Source organism: Necator americanus, chromosome III (assembly GCF_031761385.1).
Source record: "Necator americanus strain Aroian chromosome III, whole genome shotgun sequence".
Taxonomy (NCBI): domain Eukaryota; kingdom Metazoa; phylum Nematoda; class Chromadorea; order Rhabditida; family Ancylostomatidae; genus Necator; species Necator americanus.
The window spans coordinates 16,751,323-16,768,885 of NC_087373.1; the positions used below are offsets into that span (position 1 = coordinate 16,751,323).

At 40.0% G+C, this 17,563-nt stretch overlaps 2 protein-coding genes across 5 annotated transcripts in view; one reads left to right on the top strand and one right to left on the bottom strand.

Moving 5' to 3' along the window:
* RB195_009822 (uncharacterized protein) overlaps positions 1 to 9,795 on the top strand; it is a gene marked incomplete at both ends in the record, with an annotated part of 30,344 nt that extends 20,549 nt beyond the window's left edge. For 2 of the 3 annotated variants that reach the window (XM_064190541.1, XM_064190543.1), the window contains 15 exons: positions 288 to 362; positions 657 to 872; positions 926 to 1,018; positions 1,118 to 1,197; positions 3,794 to 3,881; positions 4,948 to 5,003; positions 5,111 to 5,189; positions 5,789 to 5,928; positions 5,995 to 6,106; positions 6,182 to 6,277; positions 6,334 to 6,394; positions 6,446 to 6,579; positions 8,119 to 8,186; positions 9,432 to 9,633; positions 9,700 to 9,795. In XM_064190541.1, the coding sequence (XP_064048125.1) occupies positions 288 to 362; positions 657 to 872; positions 926 to 1,018; positions 1,118 to 1,197; positions 3,794 to 3,881; positions 4,948 to 5,003; positions 5,111 to 5,189; positions 5,789 to 5,928; positions 5,995 to 6,106; positions 6,182 to 6,277; positions 6,334 to 6,394; positions 6,446 to 6,579; positions 8,119 to 8,186; positions 9,432 to 9,633; positions 9,700 to 9,795 (1,596 nt within the window). Of the gene's footprint in view, positions 1 to 287; positions 363 to 656; positions 873 to 925; positions 1,019 to 1,117; positions 1,198 to 3,793; positions 3,882 to 4,947; positions 5,007 to 5,110; positions 5,190 to 5,788; positions 5,929 to 5,994; positions 6,107 to 6,181; positions 6,278 to 6,333; positions 6,395 to 6,445; positions 6,580 to 8,118; positions 8,187 to 9,431; positions 9,634 to 9,699 lie in introns of all 3 variants that reach the window. The other variant, XM_064190542.1, reaches the window with a different exon arrangement.
* Positions 9,796 to 10,037: 242 nt separating this feature from the next.
* On the bottom strand, positions 10,038 to 17,251 carry RB195_009824 (uncharacterized protein; the record flags this gene model as incomplete). Of its 2 annotated transcripts, XM_064190546.1 has the most annotated exons (10): positions 10,038 to 10,142; positions 10,198 to 10,339; positions 11,205 to 11,371; positions 15,501 to 15,640; positions 15,697 to 15,834; positions 16,055 to 16,243; positions 16,283 to 16,346; positions 16,412 to 16,448; positions 16,522 to 16,568; positions 17,204 to 17,251. In XM_064190546.1, the coding sequence occupies 10 exons, from the start codon at positions 17,249 to 17,251 to the stop codon at positions 10,038 to 10,040; spliced, it is 1,077 nt and encodes a 358-aa protein (XP_064048128.1). The 2 variants fall into 2 exon arrangements, with proteins under 2 accessions (XP_064048128.1, XP_064048129.1); XM_064190545.1 differs by lacking the exons at positions 16,283 to 16,346; positions 16,412 to 16,448; positions 16,522 to 16,568; positions 17,204 to 17,251 and having other exon boundaries at positions 16,055 to 16,193.
* Between the last annotated feature and the right edge of the window lie 312 nt (positions 17,252 to 17,563).

A 17,563-nucleotide genomic window follows, 5' to 3' on the forward strand; every position in this document is an offset into this window, starting at 1 on the left:
TGAGGTTTCTCTTCATTGAGTGAAGCTACCCACCACTTTACAACACATATTTTCTCCGCTGTAAGTATTAGTTTTTCTCGAATTTACCGCATTCAAATTGCGATCTCCTAACTACTAACTTTCTTTAAGTTTAAAAACCAGAAGCTAAGCGTTGTGGATAAGAAGGAAATAAGATTCGATGAGATTAAAAAAAAACTTCGTGTGAGTGGACGTTATGGTTAAAATCCATTCAGTAGTTTCTGTCATACCTTTTCGAAATCAGTTCTGAAGCTGCTTCTTTTTTTCAGGATGAAGCAGGAGAACCATATCCTCCTACTGCCAAAAGAAGGTGCACTACTTCTGTGCCAGCAGGATCAACCGAGGTCGAGGAATTTTTTATACGTTTTTTGCATATCTCAGTTAATGTGTTTTGTGCACTAAAAGTGTGTTTTATGGTACATTCCAATTGTATAGTCACTGCAACCTGATTTTTTATTATCAGTATGCTGCTAATATAATATACTGTGTACGTAAACTATACTGCATATGTATTTTAAGCGTCAGCACACACTGGACACATAGACGCTAGCTTTTTTATATGAAGAGATGTTGATCATTCTTTTTCACGAGATATAGTTATAATATAACATACTACACATTTCATCCTTCCATTTCAGCCACCGACGTTTATGATATGTTTAAGAGCAACTGCTCGAGGATTGGCGAAAGGAGTCGAACGAACAAAACTAATTATTTCACTCATTACTCAGGCATTAGAATTCCATAGCTGTCCTACTGATAATTCTCACCTTATTGTGTGTTATCCCAATACGCAAGCAGGTTTCGAAAATGAGTCAGTCAGTAATAGAAAAAATGAGGATTACAACAAAGCAGTAAGTTTCCTTTCTTTTTAGTTCGTTCCAAAGAAGCTAATTGAATGTTATAGCGCATCCATACTTTTGCCTCGGCTCTTGTGCTATTACACCGTTGTGGCCTGCTGCATTATGACGTGTTTAAAGAAAATTCCATTTGGAAAGGAGTGAGTGTTTAAGAGATAATTTTTTGATCATTCATGAGTTCAAAATTTCATTTCGTTAGTGCTTCCTTCGAGTTCAACAGTATCGCAGTTTCTTTCCAGCTTAACTGCGTATTTTCGGAGAAGTATGAATCGGCACCATTCATAGAATATCCAACCCTTCATGAGTTGGTCACCTATGTGTGAGTCATTTCGTTTCTTTTTTTTTGTCATTTTGAGTGAGTCATTCGGAGATCGTCTATTCTACGATATTGAAATCCCACTGGAGATAATATGAATGTCCCGAAGAAGTTGTTGGTTCGGTTCAGGAGAAATTGGGGGCTGTACTTTCTAAGGAGTTCTTAATTCCTTCATATGGCACGAACTGTTCTTTAACCAGTGATAAAAGAAGCGTACGAGGTTTTCGGAGCTGAGACCTCTCCACAATATATGGTGGGGACGCTTAAAAACGTCAAAACACGTTTGGAAAGATGATTCGCACGTCTTATAAAATAAGGACATGTGTTTTGCTAGAGCAGTATAATCTTTTGCTGACCTATAGGTACCCTACCTAAAAACAGCGGAAATTTTCGTCATTTTCCAATTTCATTTGAGTCGTTTTGTCGGGCATAGTGCAGCGTGCTGTCTCTGCTTTATTCTTGTCGTCCTATTGAACGTCCCCGAAAGCGTCTTTCAAACCCTTCTGCTAAGTTAAAAGGCATCACCCCACGAATCTGAGGTGGTGCAGATTTCAGGTCGAGTATTCGTACACGGGATGGGAGACTATGGAGAGGGGGGTGATTCCGTCCATTTATTCCTAATTGCCGTAAAAAATGGCCCGGAAGATACGGCTTCAGCCGTTCTGGCGCACTGTTTTCTACAGGGAATTCGACTGGAGCGCGCCAGCCTCGTGGGGCGCCGCATCTTCCGGGCCGTTTTTTACGGCAACTAGGAGGAAATGGATGGAATCACCCTCCTCTCCATAATCTACTATCCCGTATACGAATACTCCACCTGAAATCCGTACCACTTCAGATTCGTGGAGTGATGCCTTTAACGGGCCGGCCGGACAAAAGATCGGTATTCATAAAACAAGCGGGAGCCTTCTCAGTTTTCACCTGAACAGTGCGAGAAGGTTTCCGTTAACCCGACTATGTAAACATGTGGAAGCACTTTCCGTTAGTCATGTTTCTATAGTTTCACCACACTTTAATGTATTTCCTGGACCTGATTCATTGTTTCAATTCATAAACATGAAAACTGCGATGTGGATATATTTTAACGATGAGGATCAAATGCCTATATTTCAAAGCATGGTCGGAATTGAAGATACCGTTTTACTCCAAGATTCATGTGGACAAAAATAATCTATAAACTAGACACCTCACCCTAAAATAGACCCTTTGTTGTACAAGTATTTTCTGAATGAATGAGATGGATATTTCATTATATATACCTTTGGTAAATTATGAGTGAGTTTCTGAAATCCCAGTATCTTGATGTTTTTGCATTCTTTTCCTGACAATTTGGGTCCTCGCTTTTTCCATGTCGGATGAGCTCTCAATAATTTATCTTTAGCTGTCGTTTTTCAATTTCCGTTTCATTGTGACATGTCATAGAAACAAAAATTATCTATGTGTTGTCATTGTCACGCTACAAAGCGTACATGAAATGAAATTGTGAATGTGTTGATTTTTTATTTAAAGGGAGAGAAAACCAAAGGAAAAATTGCTTAGCCATGCTTCTCCTTACCGCACCTGTGCTTAGCTCCACGAACATATCTTGTGTTCCACGTCAATTTTCTGATAGCTTAATTCTAGTTTTTTTGTTCATGCGAAAACTCTTGATATCTTAATTTGTCTGAATAGTTCTCCAAGTTTACGCAACTATCTATCGTTACATAATGTTTTTCAAGCGAGCAAGTGAAATTCGCACATAGTTTTCCATAGATTTGAGAAGGAAAAGGTTACAGAAAGGAAAGGATACTTGTAAATTGTTTTTTGGTTCACCCATTCATGGAGAGACCTCAAAAATTCTCCCGAATGCTGCTTCTGACAGCTTATCTTCAACACTGCGTAATAACATATCTAACCTCATCTAACTCCTAGTTAGTTGTAGATCTTTAAAAAAAATGCGCAAATTCTTGAACACAAACATTTCTGTTCGCTGCTATTCTAAAATTCAAGGAAAAAAGTGATAGTGAAATTCATGTCTCTTTACAACAAGGACTCTCGGTCTATATTCCGAACTTACAGAAATTTTGCTCCTGAAAGAGTGCTACGCTTACATTTTCCTTGCTGGTTCTACTTGCCGTATTTTTCCAAAAATTTTGGTTGAGGTGCACCAGCTGAAAATTTGTTGAGTAAACTGAGATGCACACTTTTCTATCATGATGTTTCTTTTCAATAAAAAATCTTCTTGGCACTTTTCTCCCTAATGCCTGAACACAAAACGTTGCTCTATGCCGGTGTTATAAGTTTTCCCTAGTGTAGTGTTTTCTTGAAGCTGTTACTTCGTTGCTTCTGGCTTCAATTTTGCGTTTTTAATGATGTTTTACATAGTTTCAGAAATATTTCTAAAAAAAAATTGTGCGACATTTCCTACTGTTATATGCTGAGCGTTTCAAAGGTACTCTCCTTAAATTCAGCTGTGGACATGTGGGTGTAGTCGATTTTCTGCACAAGACGGTACTGTTGTAGCAGGAGTGTGAGCTAGAGTATGAGATGAGGTTTAATGGCGCTAGTATTCGTAAGAGGTGCGAGTTGCTGCATGAATTATACTCTTCTATTTCTATTTTAGGCGATCTGTGGACTTCTACGATCATGATTTGGCGAAGTATTTAGCAACGTTCACCAAAATGTATTCCTTCGATTCTATGTATAAGCAGGTATCCTAATAATCCTTTTGTAATTGTCAACAAATAATTTCCTATACGGAATACTGGGTATCGCCGCGATACTCTTGTCATTCAAGTCAGCGGAGGCATCAAAATTTCAAATGGTACCCTAAAAGAAGGCTAACTAGCTAAGCTACAAAAAAGTGGGGTAAATTCAAACTGAGGTAATTGAAGAGATGCCCTGGAATAAGAAGAATCTTCTGAACTAGCATTTTTCTTCGTATTTTGAAGAAAATTTTGCACAATTGCAAAGAAGGGTGGAAAAGAAACCAAATCTCTGCAAACTAAGATCTTGGAGGCCCCCCAGGACCAAAATAAGTACTAGGAAAAACTAATGAAAAAGACTTTACTAAGACTGTGTTATCCTATTCATGAACATCTTCATTACACAAAGAAAATTGTGAGAAGCTGTTTCAAAAAAAGTGAAAAGAGGTCCGGGGAGTTTCGCGCACGCATTGAGGGAGCTCAGTGCACACATTTACCGAGAATCCTTCGTGACTTTATGTTTCAGCCCTTTCTAAGCCGACTGTATTTACTGAAAGTGGTAGTTTGTACCATCTTGAAACCCCAATTTGTGTTGAATTACCAAGTTTATGTGCGGAAGGCCTGGCGAACCCTGTACAAGAGTTTTACCGCTCTCTAGGTCGCAGCAGTCTAAGTGGTTTTCGTTTGGCTATAACTTAGAGGCATTGAAAATGAATTCATGTGGTAAATTGTATGAAATACCTTACAAATAAACTCAACACTGTTAGGAGTGAAGCGGAAGATGGGACAGTCATGCACCCTCGGTCACGCATAGTCGGGTCAAAGCGACTTGATGTACGGTGCAGTTGCGTAAGCGGTTGCGCTCGAAGCGGCGCGCTGGAGAAAACAGTTGGAATCGAGGTGAGACCATGGTGATTTGCAGCGAAGGATATTCGTAGCAAGAACCCCATCTCGATTCTCACCGCTGCGCTCCACTGCACCGCTTCGAGCGCTCTTACGCAACTGTACTCTGCTTCATGTCGTTTTGACTCTACACTATTCTTGTCATACCTATTGCGACTACCTTGTTTAGGTAGTGGTAGCGTATTCACAGAAATTGGAGGAAATCGGCAATCCCAATACTACAAGGTAGTGAGTTGTCTTCAGTGCTGTTTGGAAAAAAAAATCATCATAGAGATTACAACTGTTTCATGGTTTGTGGGGCTATCCTTTCCACGAGTAATTTGGTTTTGCAGTGATGCGTGTAGTCTAAAACAGCGATCTACTCTGACTTCGATGGACACAAAAACTGACCGAAATAAAGGGACATTCACGGTTTGTCTTTTCATTATTACTTTCTGAGCATTTTTAGATGACCAGAAATCTATTAGAAGGCACCACTAACACTTTATATGTTAATTTTGATACTTTTGACATAATTTCTGAGGAAGTATTCCAGAACTCAGTGAAGTTGACTTCCCAAAAAGGAGTATCATCGTATCCATAATCATAATCTCAGGCGATGACTGCTGACAAAAATTCATTCTAGGATGGTTGGAAACGAAGACAATATTTATATTCGCAGGACTATTCGACTAGTGTAATTAATATAAGTGGGCCATGAATCTTAGTGAACCGGGGAGATGGCCTCTCTCACCGGTTTACTGAGTGAAACTTCAAACTGGATTTGAGTATAATTTATCACAGAACGAAGAGCGTCTTCTTTTTAAAAATAGCTCTGAAGAATTTTTTGCCAATTAATCGAAGCGATAGAACCATAACATCAATGCAATGCGTCCACCCTACAGATAGTGAAAGATACATGATGTAGTATAAAAACTGATAAGGTAAGGCTATTCCTTCTTTACCCCTTAATGACAGATGTGTCTCCCCGACACTTATACATTTTCACATTCTTCGGAGCTGACATTTAGGTGCTAGATGAATGCCCAGAATCTACTGACTCTTCCGGTTTCATACCGAATCGAAAATTTTACACCACTGTCTTCAAAGAGCACAAAATGCTCGCTGAACATGTCCCTGATAGCATTCACGTCCACGCATTTGCGAATAGGTGAGTTATAAACAAACATGGCAGGTTTCTCGTAAGCTCATTTTTCGTCACAACTCATTCCTACAGGTTGAATATTATCCATGTGCTTATAATGGGACCATCCGGAACTCCTTTTGACTCTACTCCTTTTTATTTTACCATCAAACTTCCTAACGATTATCCAGAAAAACCTCCTGAGGTACTTCATATACTTCGACAGTAATTTATGAATTTTTAAATCACCTTTAGCGTGCTATTTTCTGCAAAATTTCAGGTAACATACGTGGCCTATTCGCAAGAGCAACTTAATCCAAACTTGTACCAGAACGGGAAAGTTTGTACGAGTCTTTTGGGTACTTGGTCTGGACAGGTGAATAGATTGAGGTGATTCTAGTGGTCGTGAATCATTCCATCACTTATATTCAGGGAGTTGAAACTTGGAACCCATCGACTTCAAATCTTCTACAAGTGCTGCTATCAATTCAAGGTAGGTGATGTTTCTAATTTAATAATACACACCATTGAAAGGATCTTTTAGCGTTGATCTTGGTACCAGAACCGTACTACAACGAAGCAGGTTATGAATCTCGAAAACAACAATCGGAAATGGCAGACAGATCTAAACGTTACAACGAAACTGCTACAATCAATTCTCTGGAATATTTGCTCAAGGTATTTTACCCTGGTTTGCCGAAAAGTTGCAATGTACGGGTTTGCCAGTTTCGTTACGGTGCCCCTAGAAAATGTGAAGGAGTATCTGTACATGGCCTGCCACTTTTTGCGACACTTGATGAAGAGGGCATAAATTTCATCTGTCAAGATTTACAGCGAATGTCAAATCAAAAGCTATCGATATTAACTGGTGTAACTCGAAAAAGTGCAGACCTGAAAACAACTTTGCACGGACTCTATGAAATCATTTAAACCACATTTACGTCGCTGGAACAACCTTACTTCGATGTTTTTTTTTTTTTTGTTTGGAAAGTTAGAACTGAGATGAAATCCATGAGGCCATTCTGCAGCCTTTTAACCAGGACAGAACAGTTTCAGAAACAATGAATTCATATTCCGCGTTTTTTTTTTCATTCGGTTTTGTCTGAATGAAACTAGTGGCGCATCGCGAGCCGCTGACAGGTATACATTATCGGGTCTTTAAGGCCCGTTCCAGTCTCACCCAGGGCAATCTGATCGTGAGTTCCGGCACAAGAGAGTGTTAAAAAGTCGCGACAGATTGTTAACCACTAATGACGACTGCGTTTTCAGTTGGTATTAATTATTAGCGAATTACTTTTTGCATTTGCAGACATCGCTTCCGGTCGTTCATTAGACCCCCGTTCCTGCTTAAGTTTTAAGTTTTAAGCCAAGAACTACTTCAACTTAAAATAACGGAATTCTGCCTTTTCACTGGACACCATAAAGTTTCAAATTATTAGGCTGCCGCATCAGTTTCCTACATAGTTTTTGATGATCGCATATCCCTCGTTTGTTATGGGAAACATGGGATCATCAAAATCATATACGTGCTGTGGTTTACCGCTCACTTACCTGTTAGTATGGAATATAGTTTTTTTTTTTTTTTCAATGAACTGGACAGATCCTCCTTCGTCCTTCTTCGTCAGGCTCCCGTTCTTCTGCACTTCTGCAGAGGTGGACCCGCTACCAACAAAGTGTCAGCGACGCCTCTTGACTTTTACCATTCCGCGTCGCATTCTATGTCGCATTTGGCCTTGCGAAGATTAGCAATGCCCAGAAACTTGGTCGATGGGTAACCCACGAGCTGTCGAGTGTTTGATCTTGCGAGAAGGAAGAGCACATACCTCTCTCTTCTCTCCTTTCAAAGGATATCCAGATTTTATTAGGACGTAAGAAGCTCATCACTAGCGTCGAGAGGTGGTCCCTGTACGAAAACCTTCTGAGTGAGAGATAGTGCGTAGATCGGAGTGAGGAGCCACTGTTGCACGAGATTAGAAAGGCACTCGGTACTCTGCGATTTTTTTAAATTCCAACCCCAAAAATTTTGGGAAGAGGCAGTTGACAAATTGCCCGAGTGTTGACGTCTAGGGGTGAATAGGAATGGTACATACCTCAGATGACTAGGTGTTTACAACAGAGTGTCATTCAGAAAAAACTGGAAGGGACCTATGCGGTAACCTAATCAACCTAATTAGTTCACAGAACTAAACGTACAGGTTTCTTACATGTGTTTTTCAGATCTACAAGGACCCCCCGAGCAATTTCAAGAAACTTGTCAAGGAGCTTGTTGAAAGAGAATGGCCAGGGTACATATTCTTTTTAGTTAGAAAATTTGTTTTCAATGAATTTAGCTTTCTGTACAGAATTGTTGCGACACAGTAAAACTAACGCCAAAAGCGGGAAAGGATGGAGAAGTTAGCGTTAAAGGCAGCGTATTACGATTTTGACGTGGTGTATGTGCACGTTCCACTCTCCTCAGCAGCCTACTCCTTGGTTTTACATGAGTAGGCTGCCAAAATGACATAACTGATTTTCAACTGATCGTTGGTGGATGCGGCGCGAAGGTGGTTCGTTACAACTGAAATCGTCGTGAAGAAAAACATCGTCTTCCACGGCGTTTTCACAACGGAAAGATGCGCGGAGTCACGCAAGGTTCCGCAATCTTCTATCGGAACTCTACGCTTTCGTTCTGGAATATTCTATCCTTTGTGGGTTCCGCACCACATCAAATCTGTGATAGCTGCCCTTATTGGTCCCTATTATTCCATTTCAATTTTCGGACTTTTTGAACGTCAAGTATTTATCGAACAACAAGCGATGTTGCAGCACCGTCTAACGGTGCTAGGATCTCGCACGACAACTATATATGAAAGGCAATAGAATAGATTGTTTTGTTCTTGAAGAACTACTATTGGCGCAACTTCTGTAACGAATCAAATTGAAAGATGTTTTAAAGGAATCTTGATTCTTTTGAAATGCAATTTCATACGTATTCTATCTTTAAATCCTTTATCTCTCCCTTCATGTGGGTAGTTTTTCTTGGCAGAGCTTTACCCACGGTAACTGTCGGAATTTCTTCCGAATATGCCTTTTCCTTCTTTGATTTTCCCATACGATACATTGTTGTAGTTTTAATAGAGAAACGTCCTGTTGACATCAAAATAACTTCCCTCTCTTCTATTTTAGTTGCACCCACTTAGAGGAGTAGAATACTGCGCACGTCAACTTCGTTGAAAACGTTGAAAAAAAAGAACTCATGCACACATGTAAAAAGCTCTTAAATTTACTACTAGTGGTCATAACCTGTGGGCGTTCAATCCTTCACTTCACAAATCTGATTGGAAGTTGTGATTTATTTAGGCGCTACTTAGAATAGATTAGTTGTTGGATTTGGGTCCGTAATTCTTGATGTTGCACAAAATGTAAATTGTTAGACCGAAAGGAAATTTGCTAACACCTTTACAATGCTGCAATCAGCGAATTGGTTACAGTGCTACAATGAAATGTACGATTTTTCTCAAATATTTGCGAATCTCTGTTTCTATCTTTAGACTGTATTATCGTGCAAAAGGATGGGTAGACAACAGCAGACCGCCCCTCTTCCCAATTATGAACTCCAAAGGGTTCAGGATGGCTCTTGAGAAAGCGATAACTCGCTTAGACAGCGAAATCAAACCGTATTCTGTTACTGAACAAACTTCTGGAGAACCTATGGAAACTGGTGATTCTAACGTCGAGCCTGAAACACAAGAAGTATGTTTGCAAGTCATATGCACTACTTTTTTGCGTCTTTTCATAGCCAATAATAGAAAGTTCCAGAACGAAGACGTGCCAGAGGAACGGATGTATGAATGGTCAATAACCGTGGAACCACGCAAAACAGGAAAAGCAGGACACCGTGCCTCCTCATCGTGAACATATCAGAGCAGTCTTCTTAGCCGCCCTTCAATAGTGAAAAGATGTTCCAAGATTTCACTTTATTGGGGTTTTTATGGGAGAACACGGGTTCAAGTAATAACTAGAATTGTCAAAATACATGTTTCATACTTGCGCATAGACAGAGTACCGATTTTACAGAATGATTTTATTTTGACATTCTTTGAAAAGTATTAAGTATAAATAAGTATAAATATTTCCGAAACATCTATGACAGTATTTTAATTGATACCCAGCGCAGCATTAACCATAACCTCCAACTCGCCGTTATGCAGCAGTCGAACAGTGTCGTCTACGCCTCCGATGAATTTTCCAGCAATAAACACCTATACGAAATATTCACCAAATTATCTGAGACGACCAAGAAAAAGAAAGGGATACCTTTGGAACTGATCTACTCCCGTATCTCCTTTCCAATTCGTCTTGTATCGCATCGCCGGGTAGGTCTGTGCGCTCGTCTAGTTCTATGTATTCAAAGTGCCGAGAACTTAGTCGAAAAGTCGCCAAAGCTGCCTTTGCTTTCCTGAAAAAAGCCGTTGATGGTCATCCAGAGAGAAGATTTTGCGGCGTAGAAAAAAAAGATCGATGCCATTATTGCCAACCATATAAATTAAAACTGCAGTTTTTTCTTAGCGACTGTCGCCAAAAAAAAAGAAGAAAGAACGATATTAATCAGCTGATGAACCCCAAGTGCCCTACGCTGTCAAACCGTGAAGAAAGAACGTCAATTTTATGTTCGCCACCTCAAAGTTGAAATTTCTCATCAAAACCTCTTAATTCCCTAGAAATGTGAGATGTATACTAGTTCCCCATTCATAGTTCTCATAGACACTCGGAAACACGTTGAAGACTATATTCAGAGAAATGTTCGATGTTGGGTTTTTTCACAATAGTAGAGAACGAAAAGCCGAGGAAACCAAAATTCAAGACCAACATGATCATTTCTCAACGAAAATAAGGAATGAGTAGTGCTTGTAAGTTTGGTTTCGAAGAAATGAATTGATAAATCATTCGTATCATTGTCACCGCCAGCTTTTCAATTTATTCAGCAAAGTATGAACATTGCCACAGTTTTTAACTTGTTCCACCACTTCCTCCTAATATTATTAACTAGGATTGGGAAAATAAAAAAAGATGCCATGACCAACATGTTTATTTAGCACTTGTAACAAGTGGTTCTTCCCTAGGAACATTTAACATCATGGATGTGTAACTAATCCATGAACTTCATTGGCTTTCCATAAAGGCAATGAAGTTTCATGGATTAGTTAGACATCCATGATGTTGATTGAAATGAGATTAGATCAAGGCAAATGGTGTATACGAGAGTCATAAGGTTTAGACTCTCGTATACACCATTTGCGTAGAGTATGAGGAAAAACTCAGACCTACTGAAAGGGCACCAAGTCTTGCTGAACACAACTATCGGTTTCGAAGAAATGAATTGATCAATCAGCTCGCCAGGCGACCGAATGGCTGCAGAAGAGTTCTTCCTGTTCTTGTTTAAATCATGTGCCAACAATGTAGTCTCCAGCACATTCTTCTTCCGTTCTCTCTGTAAAACTACGGTATTTATTTGCTCGAAATATCAAAACAAATCCATTGATATTAAAAAGGTTGTTGCGATATTGTCTAGTTCTCCACATTTTTGCGAGTCAAATAACATTTGTGTTATCTGGCTACGACATACAACATATTTTCGCTTCTTCCTGCTTATGCTCAATTACTTCGAAGAACTGCCCGATCTCTCATGATAGTGAAGGACATAAATACAGGATCCATTTTGTTGTTCATCAATCCAAAACTTAGGCAGAAAATAGAAATTTAGGATCGGACACTTGGAGTTCAGGCGGCACAACACAGCCATGAATTAGAGCCGTATCATAGAAAGTCGTGCAAGCAAGCATAATTAGAAGCTATAGATTCCAAATGTTTCTTGTTCTTCAAATTCCCCCTACCTATAAATCTACTCATTCTAACAGTAGTTTACCCCAGCATGTTTACAAATCTGGATCATTCACATTAGCATGGTTTTGGGGCTGATTCAGTACTTCCTGAGAAAATGGTAAACCAAACGACTCTCAAGGCAAGTTCCAGCAAAAGCAACGTGGTGAAAGTAAGAAGCTTGACTTAATTCTAAGTGTACCCTCGCTTGGCGGAGGCTGCAAGTCCATCCTCGACATTGTGAACACAAATTGCAAGAGAATAATCTTACGCATCACATCATAAATATAAGGTTCATTGCTGAGAGGTCCACCTCAACTATTATACTCATTCCATATGAGAGATCAAACTACCAACTCCACTTTCTTATAAGTTTTGTAAAAAGTGTTAAAAGCAATGATGTTTGATATAAGGACGTAGTTACACGGGCGCAATCATCCCTCTTCACTTGCACGATGGAAGATGTAGTATGAAATTTTTTATTTCTTCTAGATGTTTTCAAATAACTTCTCATTGTATGGAACGTGTGAAATGCCATCATGTCATCTCATAACTATTCTAATTGCGGTATTTATTTTTATGTAGTGACGATGGTCAAGTTTTGTCAAGTTCCACATTTGAATTCCACAAAATGCAAAAGTAAGATCAGATGGTTGAGAGCACTAAAAGCACTATAATATAGAAGATATCGCCCTTTCCAAATCAAAAACTGTTAATATTGAAACTCACACTTATAAACGTGACTATCTTGCTTATTGCGTCAATATGTCCATAGGCTTTTCCTCACTGCACTAGGTTTCTCAAGCTAGTTGTGATAATAAAGTGCACAAGTAAAAAGATTGGTAAAAAGAGGTTATATATTGATTAAACACCATGGATACCTCTTGGTAGTGAATTTTTTCCTGCAACCTAGAAAATAAAAATAACAATTGAGTAATTCTGGACGTGTTTCTAAAACCAGTATAGTATGAGATGCAGCTCTGATATTTGTGGGTCTTAATTTGCTATGTTTTGTTTTTATTTTTGCTAAAACTAAGCAGATATTAGATCTCATGTTCTTGTTCCATGATACCTGGGCAGACTTTCCACTGAAATAAACTACGCTTCACAATTTGTTAGAACAATTATCCCTTACGACTTGACTTTCGACAATTAGGTTTTCTTAAGAGGCCTGAAAATGTTCTTCTATGAGCAATTTGGGCCATAAAATATTTTATCTTTCTGATAAGTCTGGAATTAACCCTTGTTCATTAAGAGATAACTTCTAACTGGAGCAGCCGCAACCAATCTTGAAACCCAGCGGATATCGGAGCGCATGTTTTGAACAACCGAAATGAACGCTCGGAGATCATAAGTGGCCTCGTGTCGTTCGTAACAATATGTACAGTAGGATCGAAACGACATGAAGCACGAGGCCGCTACGTAAGCGGCACGGTGGACCGTGGCGGTCAGGATCGAGTGGGGACCACTGCTAGCACCGTCTATCGTTGCAGTTCGCGATGGTCCCACGCCGACTCCTACCACCACCTCCACCTCGGAGCTTCGAGCGAAGCCGCTTAAGTAACCCTAGTGGTCTTCATGTCGTTTTGGCCCGACTCTACATCACATGCAGCCTCGAATCAATCACTATCTAAGGTGCAGAAGGCAACCACACAACCGCCAGTGAGTACCAATGCTATTATTCCCGTATAATTGAAAGTCTATTGTACCTACCCCACTGAACGTGCAAGTGTCGAAAAGGCCGCGCAGCATAACAAAAGTCTCCTCAAACAAACTGGATACTATACTTGAAGGAAGGATACTATACTTGAGTTCCAAGCAGAGAGTTATTTATAGTGCTGCTAGTGTATATGTATGCACTATAATGTCTCTTAATCTCGATTAAGAAACATGTAGATTTACAACACTAGCTTCACGGTTCAACAGATGAATCTCACATCATAATTCTTCGAAAACTCTCAACGATAAGATACTTTAGGAAACATCATGCTATATAATAACGCGCTTAGTCCGTGTATCTGGGTGTCACGAAAATATCCCATAATGATGCAAAGCTCTACCGGTGATGTGCCGAGCTATAGTCATGCAGCAGCTGGTAGGCGAGCACTCTACCATTGGGCCACTGCTCATCGTTTATGTATGTTGGCCCTGATAAGGCAAGTTTGTTTCTGTCTTATGTTAGTGAGGGTAAATAAACGTTTATGCGAATGTATACTTCCAAATTTGCAAACTATCATGCTATATAATAACGGGCTTATTCTGTCACGTGTGTGCGCCTATGTATAGTCGAGTCAAAACAACATGAAACACGGACATTTGCGCAAGCGGCTGCGCTCAAAGCGGAGCGGTGGAGCGTAGCGGTTGGGATCGTGTAAGGACTCATGCTACCGCCACACACCTCTGCAGTTCGCCATGGTCCCACCTCTATTCCAACCGCTGTTTCCACCGCAACGCTTCCGAGCGCGGCCGCTTGCGCAACAGTCCGTGTTTCGTGTCGTTTTGACTCAACTATATGTGTATATGTTTCAGTCAAGAAATTCCAAAAAGATAGGGAGACGGATGCCATGGCGTCGGTTTGGTGCGCCGCAGTCCCAACGCGGTAAAATTTGGTGAGATGGGTCCTACGGCGTCGAATTCGTGCCCCGGAGCGATATAGCTGTAAAATGGAGTGGGACGAGACCTATGGGGTCGGAATGGTACAGCGGCGCCAGCAAGCTCTAGAGTGGGGAGGTTTCACTGCTTCGGATTGGTGCGCGGGAGCCCCAACGCGATAGAATTGGTTTCTATAGTTCCTTGAAATATCCTTTTCCCAGCATGTCTTCCTGATGCTGCTAATATCCTTTCTTTGAAAAGAGGAAACACACGTGCGAACGGCTGCTTAAATACAATACATAGTAGCCAACAGTTTACGCGATCTGACGTAGAGCGTTATTTTCATCACTACTATTTCTATCACTATCCATGTCCAAGCATATTTCTCTGAAGCTGTTAACATTCTTTCTTCAAGAAGTGGAAACACACATACAAACGACTGCTCAGATACAATACTAGCCAACACACGTTCACGTGGTCTGACATAGAGTTTTATCTTCATCACTATGATGATGATATTCACGTCATTTCATGTTAGCACATCGATCTCTGCTAATAGTTGAAAACAAAGCAAACTCCTACCTCCAATGAATTATGTTTCCAAATTGTGGAAATGTGAGAGAAACATAGATGTAAAATCAAGTTTGATCTTTCTCCAAATATAGAACTGACACGTTTAGGGAAAACCCATTAGATCTTTCATCTATGCTCAAATTTTCGGGTTAAAAATTGAGGAAAGCGTTGGTAGAGAAAAAAAAACATTTCTAATTTTACAAAAAAAGTGGCTACTATTATTTCTTATTGATCGGTGAAGGCCAGCGAAACGAACACCAAAAAAGCCTGAAGTCCGGCTTTAGCCGGACGTTCTAGCTGGTATATAGAAAAGTAAAAGTATAAGTAAAAGTATAATATTGTCGAAAAATGTATCTTGACCTCCCAAGTTTCCGCCTATTTCAGACTTTCTTTCAACCAGCTAGAAAGTAGTGTTTGCGAATTAGTCCGACGTTTAACGTTTACTGAATCAACGGAAACGAGAAAACTTGGCAATATTCCGTCCTTCAGAGAATTCGCCTCGATACAATCCTTTCTTGCTGTCGACGAATGAAAGGAAAACCCAAAACCAAAAGCTAGAACACTCTAAATGCTACCTCTTCCAAATCCTTCAGCCTTTTTCGTGAGGCTTCCTCTGCAAGGAGCTTAATCTCTTCTGCTATATGTTCGTGGTCTCTTTGCTGTTTTTGTCGGACAGCAGCAATACGCTGACCAAAGCGTGAGTCAAGGTCTTCATCTGAATCGAATAATGATGAAATGATCTGGAAAGGCTAGAAACAACTTTTTTCTTACCAAACTTCTTCTGTTCAATAATTTTGCGGCTATTTCGTATCTGCTCTATTTTCGGTCTAATGAATTGACTGTACAGTAAATAAATGGCGAAGGCAACGAAGGAGATGAGCCATCCATATGGCGCTATGTAATCCCAGACTGCAAACATGGTTGAAACTCAATGACCATGTAGCGCGAAGGTTATGCGCAACAGTATTACTAAAATAAACTTCTTATAAACTACCTATGTAAGCATTGAAAGAATGGATGCACTTTTAGAACAAATTACAACGAAACTAATATCTGTTAGTTTGGTTCGTAAAACAAAAACCAGCCATACAACAATGCTATGTTAAAAAAAGAAGATCGTAGCTCCTACCCAGAACGATCATACTGCGAGTGGGAGCAATAAAGGCAGATGCTGACTTTAGCGCAATGGATGGGTGTCGTCCACGTGTGCGATAGCTGCCAGTGCACACTGCTACTTTTTCACAAGAAACCCTTTCGCCACCTTCCATATTGTTACAAATTCCGTTCCGTATCCATGAAAATATTTTAAACAAGACCTCTGCAGTGGCAAAACTTGTGTGAAACAAAATAGTCGGACCGGGTTTGTGGTCACTATGGCGTAGACATTGTGCACATTCGCGCAACTTCGCGTACCCCTCTGACTTCAAACGAAAGTAGCTGCTCTATATTGATACAGCTGTTGAAATCCTGTTATTTTGAACGGAACCGCCTGCACAATCACAATCCAGGTGGTCTGACCACAGCTGAAGAAGAATGAAGCAATGCTCCAAAGATATGTCATAAATATATATAGAAGATAAGATATGTCAACTTCACATGATAATTTGTTCTCCACTCCGTGACAAACCCTCACCACCTACGTCCTGGATCGGGCCCCAAAGGGCCTCAGAGGGCTTTTTGCGAGAAGTTTGCAGGAAAACAGAAGGGAATATGCAACAAGTGTAATTACGACTATTGTGTTACAAATGACGAACAGCCATTTTAAAAAATGGCTTAAGTGGTTCGTCAACATGTCCACTAACCTTTTCTTATTTATTTCATGTTAAAGCGGTCGTGGAGATATGGTTTCTTGAAAATGTAACGAAATGTAAAATGTAGCTGTATGAGTTTTGCGGACAGAATTCTTTCGTTCCACGAACCCCGTGGGACTGATAAGGCAGAGAATTGGTTAGTGTGGACTGCTTTTTTCTGCCGTAGATATGGATTCATTTTTGAGGTCTTTTGTTTGAAATCGCGCTTGTTGTTATCCAGAACCGGAGCAAGGTCTTCGAAAACCAACTAACTAAAGCTTCAGAATTCCACGTTTCGCATTCAGCGTATTTTATTTCCAGGTGTACATTTAACCTAGCTAGTGGTTCTATTTGCAAGGATTTTTGTTTAGGCAATCAGTTTTTTTCTGTGTTGTGACCTCTACTACTTCATTTGTGATGCTAATATTGAAGAACGAATAGTAAGACACAGTTTAGGGATTTTCAATACCACTGAATTCTTCTCTCACTAAGGCATCCGTCATCAAGTATAATTTTGTGCCAGTTGCGCCATTCATGCCGATACCTAGTTCGATTGCTATGTAGTCATTGGCCAAGAGGGCTGCGTGATCAATCGGAGGTTCAAATCCGCCCTAGTGCCAAGCAATCCTTTTTATCCGTATGTAGAATAGACGAGTAAGACATTCTTGCCTGTTTCGAATTAACAGACTAGGTATGTAAAATTTGTCTTGCGACTTATATAGGGAAGCACACTTTGTCGCTGTTTCTATTGATCACATGGATCGGATAACATTATCCGTTGTGATATTCGTTTATTTCTTGTTCGCATGAAGATATGATGTTGTGTTTAGATCTCATTCTTTGAATTC